The 8,995-nt window shown below is 53.5% G+C and overlaps 1 protein-coding gene across 1 annotated transcript; it reads left to right on the plus strand.

Annotated features, from left to right (window-relative positions):
* The first annotated feature begins 7,093 nt into the window (after positions 1–7,093).
* POU4F3 (POU class 4 homeobox 3) lies at positions 7,094–8,717 on the plus strand. The gene is made up of 2 exons (XM_029942194.1): positions 7,094–7,213; positions 7,531–8,717. Exons 1-2 carry the CDS (start codon positions 7,094–7,096, stop codon positions 8,425–8,427), a joined length of 1,017 nt encoding a protein of 338 aa, XP_029798054.1. The 3' UTR covers positions 8,428–8,717.
* The last annotated feature ends 278 nt before the right edge of the window (positions 8,718–8,995 follow it).

Raw genomic sequence — 8,995 nt, forward strand, 5'->3', positions numbered from 1 at the left:
GTTGCAGGAAGTTTCCTCCCCTTTCTTGAGGCTGCCTGGTGTATGTGGGAAAGCTTGTGCTTTAGGGCAGCCCACCTGAGTTCAAATCCTAGAGCTACCACTTACTCCGGTGGGGCTACAAGGAACACAATTTCTCTGAGCCTCGACAGTCCTCTAGGTGAAACAGAGGTAACAATAGCACCTACATCATAAATAGAGTGGCTATTAGGTTTAACTGACAAAGTGCACACAGCCAGGTGGACAGAATGAGAGCTCAGGAAACATGGAGTTATGTCTGCATTGGCAGACACTTTACTTCACCTTTCTGAACCTCAGTTTCCTTGTCTATATAGAAAAGGTGGAAGGATAATTCACTTGTAGGGAGCTATTGTGAGGAATGAATGAGACAACATCCAGATTCTAAGCTTCTTGAACCAGGGACCATGCAAACCTTGTTTATCATTGCATTCCCAGACCTAAAGAGTGCCCAGCTCAGAGGAAGCTCTGGGCAAGCATACGATGACTACATGAAACAACAGAGCTATCTGCTTTGAACTTGGTTTCCAATGGATGTGAGCTCTACCTTCTTTCTAAGATTCCCACTTCAGATCTGAACGTATCCACATTGAAAGGGCCTGTGGATCCAGTCCTGTGTAACCAGAGGCACAGAGCCCATGAGTGACTTGCCCAAGGTCAAGTTTAGCTCTATATCTATGTTTGAACCCAGACCTTTCCCCTTGCTGCCTCTTCATATCCAAGCTGACCGGGTAAGAGAAATGGCCTGATCCTTTGGCCATAGAAGAGCTAATAACCAACTGAGTGACATGCGCAGGCGAGAATTCTACCACTGAACCACCCATGCCCTGGTAACTGGGTGACATGGGGATTGACTTTATGACTTTGAACTCTAGGATGCCTATGAACTGGGGAAGGGAAAGTCTTCGTGGGCCAGGGATAAGACCATGTGATTATCGAGTCCAGATTCTTAAGGACAAGCAGAGAGCTGGCCATGCTGCTGATGGCACAGATATTCTAAAGTCTGGAGCTCAAAGATGATGATATGGCAGGTCCTATTTGGTGGTGGTGGTAGTGGTGGGGGTAGAGTATGAAAAAATCACACACTGACATAGGAACTTATTAGAAAGAGTCTCCTGGGGAATGGCATGTCAACTCCAAACTACTGACTCATTTTCCTTGAAGCAGCAGGCTAAACCCAGAAAACGTGGGGTCTCTCTCGTCCATTTTGGACGACTGCAACCCCATTCCCACACAGCTGCCACAAGTAGACCACGAATCCTATCATTGCCCTGCTTAAAAACTTCAGCGCCTCCCACAACCCTCCTTGGAGCAAAACCCAGTTCTCCTGCAACATCTGGTGTCTGCTTTTGACTCTGTCTTTTCCCACCTTTGTGGTCTCCTTGCTACACTCCCACTACCCGCAGTTTCCTGCTTTTCCCTGAACACTCAGTTCTCGCTCCCACCTCAGGCATTCACACTTGCTGTTTCTCTTGCCTTCCATTTTATGCTTCAGGCCTTCACTCACAGGTCACTCCTTCGCTTTCTGTCCCAGCAGTCTCTATTCCTGTATTTTCTCTGGTTTATTTTCTCTATAGCAGGGAGACTGGGGAGGGAGGTGCTGGAGGGGGCTGTCTTGTTTGTAGCTGATTTCCCATCTGCTAACATCCTGAGGGCCACAGAGTAGGTGATCGATAAATGCATTTGCTGAAAGACTGTGTCATGGACCAAGGCTCTGGGACATCCCTTTGTTTGGTGTCCTCATTTTTCAGATGAGGAAACTGAGGCTACCAGGAGTCAGGGACCTGCCGGCAACCCTACCGCCTGCCCGAGTGCCAGAACTCAGCCGGCTAGAACGCCTGGGACGCCAGGGAAGGGGAGGGCTGGCACGTGCCGACCCCGGCCTGGGGCTCCTGAGTCCCTCTGGGCATCTCTGATCTTCAGAACCCTGCACAGACAATGTGAGGCAAGCGGCCGACAGGCGAGTCAGGCAGCAGCTGCACAGGCGGCAGGTACATGTGAGAAGTTTGTGACAGGAGACAGAGAAAGGGAGAGGAAGGCGGGAGGCTGCGAACACCTGGCCCGGCAGCCCCACCAGCTGCCTCCCTGCGATGGCATCTTGAGTCCGGGGCATCCTATCAGACCATCTCCCATTCCATCCCTCCTCCTCACCTCCCCTTCTCTCCGATGTGGAGCCAGGCCTGGAAGGGAGGTGGGACCGAGTAGCTGCTGGCTTCTGCGAGGGACCTCTGCCGGAAGCAAGCCTGGAGCAGGGCCAGCCTCTGCGCCTCTGCAATAGAGGCCACCTCGCCTTCTGGGAGAGAAGGAAACCCTGCTCTTCCTCCCAGTCCCAGCGTCTGTGGCTGGGGGTGGGGTGGGGTGGGGAATCCAGTGCCTGCCAGGACCTTAATTAAAAGCATGGGCTTAGAAGTTAGAAAAACCTGGGTTCTAATGCCCACCCTACCATGCTTAAATGTGTGCCCTTGGAAAAAATCAGTCTGTCTGTGCCTCAGTTTTCTTATCTGGAAAATGGAAATAATAACATCAATGTCAAAGTCTTGATGTGGAGATTCAGTTATAATTCTTTTCTAATGCACATAAGCCAGAGCTGGCAGTCCATAATTGGTTTTTCTTGTTGTTACCACCTTCCCACTGCCAGAATCACCGAGAAGATATTATTCATGCATGTATTCATTTGATGCACATTATTACATTAAGCTCCTGTATAGTACTTGACCTGTAGACACAGGCATTGGAGACACAGGGACTGATAAGACCCATCCTCAAAAAAGTCCCAGGGTCCTTCAAGGAGCTGAGACTATAAAACATCATGTTTATACCAAGAGATAATAGAGAAGGACCCAAAGACTCAAAGAAGAGGAGTGTATCTCTTTGAGTCTCAGTAAAACTTTAATTATTTCAGGGCCTAAAAAAATAATGTCAAGTAACAAGTTTTCGGTTCAAGGTTTTCAAGTTGAGGGTCCCAGGTCATCAGCACGCAAATCATAAATGTCTATTAAGAAGCACCTCAGGCCCCAGGGTGGCTCCATCAGTTAAGTATCTTGATTTGACTCAGGTCATAATATCATGTTTCAGGGGTTCAGGGCCCACCCCCTGCCCCTGGGACAGTACAGAGCCTGCCTGGGATTCTCCATCTCTCTTTCTTCCTCTTCCTCTCCCCCCAACTCTTTCTTTCTCTAAGAAAAAAAGAGGCACTTCACTCCTGTGGGCAGCATCTCTGCATGTGGTCTTAGGATGCTGTGTTTTAAGAGGCTGCAGATGATTCCTTCTCATACTAAAGTTGAAAGCCACTGGCCCACAGGAAAATGCCTCTGCCCCCGCCCCTCTGCCCCTCTGCCCTAGCCTTCCTACAGGGCTAGTCCTTCCGGAGGGACACGGTGCTTTGTGTTCTGATTTAGAGTTACATGTGGCAATTTTCTGTTCCCACCAGAATCTGAGCCCTCGAAGCGGTGTGCTCTATGCTTGTAGAATGGATCACAAGACCCAGCCATCAGTAGGTATCCTGAAATGATTGTGGAATGAAGAAAGTGGCCCATTAGTGTCACTTACATAAATGCCCATGTGGCATGTGGTCCCTACTGAGACCGATTTTGTTTGGCCTTTATGTGGGGTATGCCCGTGGAGGGTGCAGGGGAGAAGAATGTGCATGTGCATTTGAATTGTAATTTAATGCCACAGGCGTGAGGATGGGTCATTTGCTCTCCACTTTACCTGAGTTTAAATCTTCCCTTTTATGTACCCAACTGATCTACTGTACTGGACTTGCTCCTGACAGAACTCAAGTTTGCAAATCCTATAAAGTATACAGTGTTCAGAGTTCTCCTTCTCCTTCTTTTCTCTGTGGTCTTTCCTTCTGTGGTCTCTTCTCTCTCCAGGGCCTTCTCAGAAAGACTGCCCCCTAAGGAGGGCTGTCACCTCACTGCTGGCTGTGTAGACCTGCCAGTCGACCTTCACTGAAGGGAAGGATGAGAAAAATCCAGAAAACACAGGTTGCCTGATGCAAGAGGGTTTTTGATTTCTGGTCCTAATGCCTGGGGATGCTAGGACAGGGGCAGGTGAGCTGAAGGTCAGCACAGAGGCCTAACGGGGCCAGTTACTCTAGCTCCAGCTCTGACCCTTGCCTGACCTCAACTGACTGTGGCAAGTGTCTCTCGGCCCCTGAAGGGACAAAGCAGAGAAGGGTGGATGTGGATGGGCCTTCCTTTCTGTTTCTAGGGGTTCAGCTTCCTAGACAATTAGGGTATGGTTGGGTGACTGTGGGTCTCAGGGCACCGTGGGATCAGGCAAGTTACAAAATCTCCTTGGAGGATCTGGTATCCCTACTTTTCCTTCCCCCCTTCCTGTTTGCCTTCCCGCCTTGGGCAGAAAACTAGAATGAGTGGTCCAGAAATGCTGGTGATGTGATAAAATAATGCTGCATTCAGCTTCGGGGAAGTGAAGGGTCCTAGGAAAGAGGCTCCTGACTCATTTAAAATGTGTTTCATTTAAATTAACCAGAATGGTACTATTTGGCTGGAGCTAGAAGTTCTTACCATCTAGTGAGCCCTCTTCCTGTGGGTAAACTGAGGCCCAGCCAGGGTCACATGAAACCCAGTATTAGACTGCTGTCTAAAATCCGGCCGTCGTAAGGCCCACAGTTCTGGTGAGTATTCCGTATTTCAAGAATCCCACGAGCCTTGCTCCGTGACTTGTGCGTGAATCTACATCTTCCACACTGCAGTGCAAGTCTACTGTTTCCTGCAGTGGATTTTAGACTGGTGACTCCGTTAGGGCAGGGATGGAGTCTGATTCACGTCTGTGTCCCTGCCCTGCATGTGGAGTCTGGCCCATAACCGGTGTTGAAGGAAGGAAGGACAGCAGGGAACCAGATTGCACCTTTAGATCAACCATTCTCCAGGGAGATCACTCAAGCCACCCTGGCTCCCCGGTGCTTCATCTTTAAGTTGAGGGAAGAAGAAGAGAGCAACAAACATCTACTTCATGATCTCAGTGTGCCAGGCAGGGTGCCGAAAGCTTTTCTCAGTGCTGTGCTCACAACAGTTAGTGGAGGAGAAACTACTTCTCCATTTAACATATGATGAAAGTACAGTTCAGCGACGTCTGAAATGGCTCATGGCCTCTAAGTCAGCAAGAGACACAGATGCATGTTGGATCTGAGGGCAAGGCTGTGCCCAAGCATCAGGTTGTGAGGTTTGTTGAGCACTAGCTACAGGACTCCATGCTTTCCATTCTATTCTAGTTTGAAACACCTTCGCCAGAACCCAAGAAGACAAAGAGGAGTGCAATTGCCATTTTACAGACGAGGAAACCGAGGCTCAAGAGAGGTTTAGTGAGAGGGCAGCCCTTGGCCTCAGGACCCTGGGCTCCGTCCTCTTCCCCGTTACAGGACGGGACTGACAGGACCCAGGCAAGGGGGCTGGCTGCAATGCGAAGAGGGATTGGCAGGATCCGAGCGTGGGGAGCCCAGACCTAGGCAGGATTTCTTCTTAGGCCAAGGGCTGACCCATCCACACCCAACCGCTAGGCTCACAATCTGGGAAAACCGGCCCCCCCACGCAGGCGCGCAAGGCCCAGCCCTCCCGTTGCGGAGAGCTCTGAAACCCAATAGTTCTCCCCGGGCGGAGGCGGCTTCCGAGGTGAGGTGGGCTCAGCTGGGCGTGCGGGGCTCGGCTGTGAACCCCGGAGAGTGGCGCTGCCGCGGTCCCAGGATTCCCCATCCATTATTCACGATGTTTACTAGCGCGGGGAAAGGAGAGGACACCAGGGAAAGAAGAGGGGATCAGAGCGAGGCGGGGGCGGAGCAATAACTGACTCCGGGGCACTTCGGGTGCCAAAACTTCGGAGGAAAAGTACGAAATGATGAAGAGCCTGGGAAGTCAGATGTGGCACCCGGCACACAGTAGGCCACGAGTAAATATTCGTGGAAAGGATAACGCAGCGAGTGAGCGAATGGCTCTGCCTCCAAGTAGTTCTGATGTCTTGGGCGAGTCAAGCCCTCCGACCCTCGTTTTCCTCACCTGGAAAGCAGAGTAATAGTACATACTCCGTAGGGTGTGAGGATACCAGGAGCCGAGTCTCTAAATAGCCTACCACGTATTAGGAGCTCAAAAAAGGTAGCTATTGTTCCAGGGAATGGGGCTTGTAAGGTTTGGCAGCCCAGTGAAAGTGTAGGACTGACTCCCAAGGCAGGTGGCAGTTCTGAACTGTTGCTGTTCTAAACAGAACTCAGTACACTTCCTTAGACTGACAGGTTGGGGAAAGGGAGAGGGGGCCAAGTTATCTTTCTCTAGCGAAGGCCAGAACTGCAAGCGTTTGGAGGAAGCCCCTGGTCTCCAGGACCCGGCAGGCATTTATTTCCCCCATTTCCACCCCGCCGGACGATTAGGGTCCCCGGGGTCTCATTCTGGCAGCCCCTCGCCCTCCCTGGAGCCCGTCTGGGCGCTCGGAGGCGCCTCTTCGCTGAGCCGCGGGGCCGGACTCTGGTGGACGGTTCGGGCGTGGGGCCAGGAGCTCCCTGGAAATGGGCAGTTTGGCGGCAGCCTGGCCGGCAGGAGTGTGTGTGTATGTGTGTGTGTGTTTAGTAGGGTCAGCTTCCTGGACCCACTCAGCCCGGGGCTGCCCTTCGATCTGGGCAGTGCGAGTTGGGACAGGACGGTGAGGTCTGAGACTTTGGGGGAGAAACTAGTCCACGAAGAAGCAGAAAGAATCCGGAAGGTCTGCGGGGTTGGAGCCAGGCGGGGCGGGGCAGGCCGGGAGAGGCCCGGCCCGGCCGGGGTATAAATGCTGTGGCGGGGGCGGCCGTGGCGGGCGCACAGACGCGCGCCTAGAGCTGCTGCCTGGCCTCGCCTCCCGGGCCGCCCCTGCGAGTCCCGGGCTCGTGAGCACGCCTGCGCGCGCCCGGGCCCTTCCTGGCAGGCTGCTTGTAAGATGAGTGAGGAAGCAGGTGGGGGAGAGGGGAGGCAGCGAGCGAGAGGGCGAGGGGAGCGCGGGCGCTGAGCGGCGCTCACTTGGAGCGCGGCGAGCGAGCGAGACGAGCCTGATCCATGTCCCTCGCTGCCTCCCTGCCAGGCGCGCGAAGATGATGGCCATGAACGCCAAGCAGCCTTTCGGCATGCATCCGGTGCTTCAAGAACCCAAATTCTCCAGCCTGCACTCCGGTTCCGAGGCCATGCGCCGAGTCTGTCTCCCAGCCCCGCAGGTACGTAGTGGAGCATAATTACCGCTCTAAGGCACATTTTTTGACAGGCACTAGCTTCATGTTTTTTTCATGTCGCCCAGAACAATCGCCGCTGTCTGAACCCCTCTCCTTGTCTCCCCCGCGCTCTCTCCCGGCGCGCTCTCTCTCTCATTCATGTCTCTCTGATCCACACGTCTGTTCCAGCAGAGCCTCTGTCTCCGTATTAATTTTTATGACCTGGGCTTTGAGGAGAGGCATCTCGGTTGCTTGAAAATGTGTTTTAATCCTGAGTTGACAGTATTCCCCACTGACCGTGCTGCGCGCCTTCTCGCTTGCAGCTGCAGGGTAATATATTTGGAAGCTTTGATGAGAGCCTGCTGGCACGCGCTGAAGCTCTGGCGGCGGTGGATATCGTCTCCCACGGCAAGAACCATCCGTTTAAGCCCGACGCCACCTATCATACCATGAGCAGCGTCCCCTGCACGTCCACTTCGTCCACCGTGCCCATATCCCACCCGGCCGCGCTCACCTCGCACCCGCACCACGCCGTGCACCAGGGCCTCGAGGGCGACCTGCTAGAGCACATCTCTCCCACGCTGAGCGTGAGCGGTTTGGGCGCCCCAGAGCACTCGGTAATGCCGGCGCAGATCCACCCGCACCACTTGGGCGCCATGGGCCACCTGCACCAGGCCATGGGCATGAGCCACCCACACGCCGTGGCGCCTCACACCGCCATGCCCGCGTGCCTCAGCGACGTGGAGTCGGACCCGCGAGAGCTCGAGGCCTTCGCCGAGCGCTTCAAGCAACGGCGCATCAAGCTGGGAGTGACCCAGGCGGACGTGGGTGCGGCTCTAGCCAACCTCAAGATCCCCGGCGTAGGCTCGCTCAGCCAGAGCACCATCTGCAGGTTCGAGTCTCTCACTCTCTCGCACAACAACATGATCGCGCTCAAGCCGGTGCTCCAGGCCTGGCTGGAGGAAGCCGAGGCCGCCTATCGAGAGAAAAACAGCAAGCCAGAGCTCTTCAACGGCAGTGAGCGGAAGCGCAAACGCACGTCCATCGCAGCGCCAGAGAAGCGCTCTCTCGAAGCCTACTTCGCCATCCAGCCGAGGCCCTCATCCGAGAAGATCGCGGCCATTGCTGAGAAACTGGACCTTAAAAAGAACGTGGTGAGGGTCTGGTTTTGCAACCAGAGACAGAAACAGAAACGAATGAAGTACTCGGCGGTCCACTGACTGCGGCGGGGCACAGCGTCCAGGGCCGGGAGAGCTGAGTGTAGGCCACCCCCAGAGTGTGTGAGTGGGGGGGACGGTTATGGGGAACTCCAAGAGGTTTCCTGGCAGGTCAGGCTCTCTCCCCCGAAACGACAGACTTTGCCCTTTATCCTACCTGGTTGCCTCCCAGCCTTCTCTTTCTCTTCTTTCCTTTCTCTTCCCACCTGAAAAGTTATCGGCGCTAAGAAAAAATCATGAAGGGCAGTCCTGGAGGGGCAACCGCTGTCCGTGGTGCTGAAAATCTCCCTCTTGTGCTGGACTTCGAGACCACGGGGCAGGGGCCCAAATGCAGGAGATAGTGAATTGACCCGACCGCACTACTCCGGGGCGAAGGCGCCACTTTGCTAAGCGTGATTAGACAAAGGGTGAAGGGATGGGAAGGCGGTGATAAATACTAATACAAAGTCTAACTGGGGCACAAACATGTACTGGAGATTTATTTAGAGTATATAAAATAGATGTATGTTTCCAAAGGATAGCCTTATACTTCTTTCCTCTCTTAAAATTTATCCATCTCATCCTTTGGTTT

The sequence above is a fragment of the Suricata suricatta genome, chromosome 6 (genome assembly GCF_006229205.1).
Source record: "Suricata suricatta isolate VVHF042 chromosome 6, meerkat_22Aug2017_6uvM2_HiC, whole genome shotgun sequence".
In the NCBI taxonomy this organism is placed as follows: Eukaryota; Metazoa; Chordata; class Mammalia; order Carnivora; family Herpestidae; genus Suricata; species Suricata suricatta.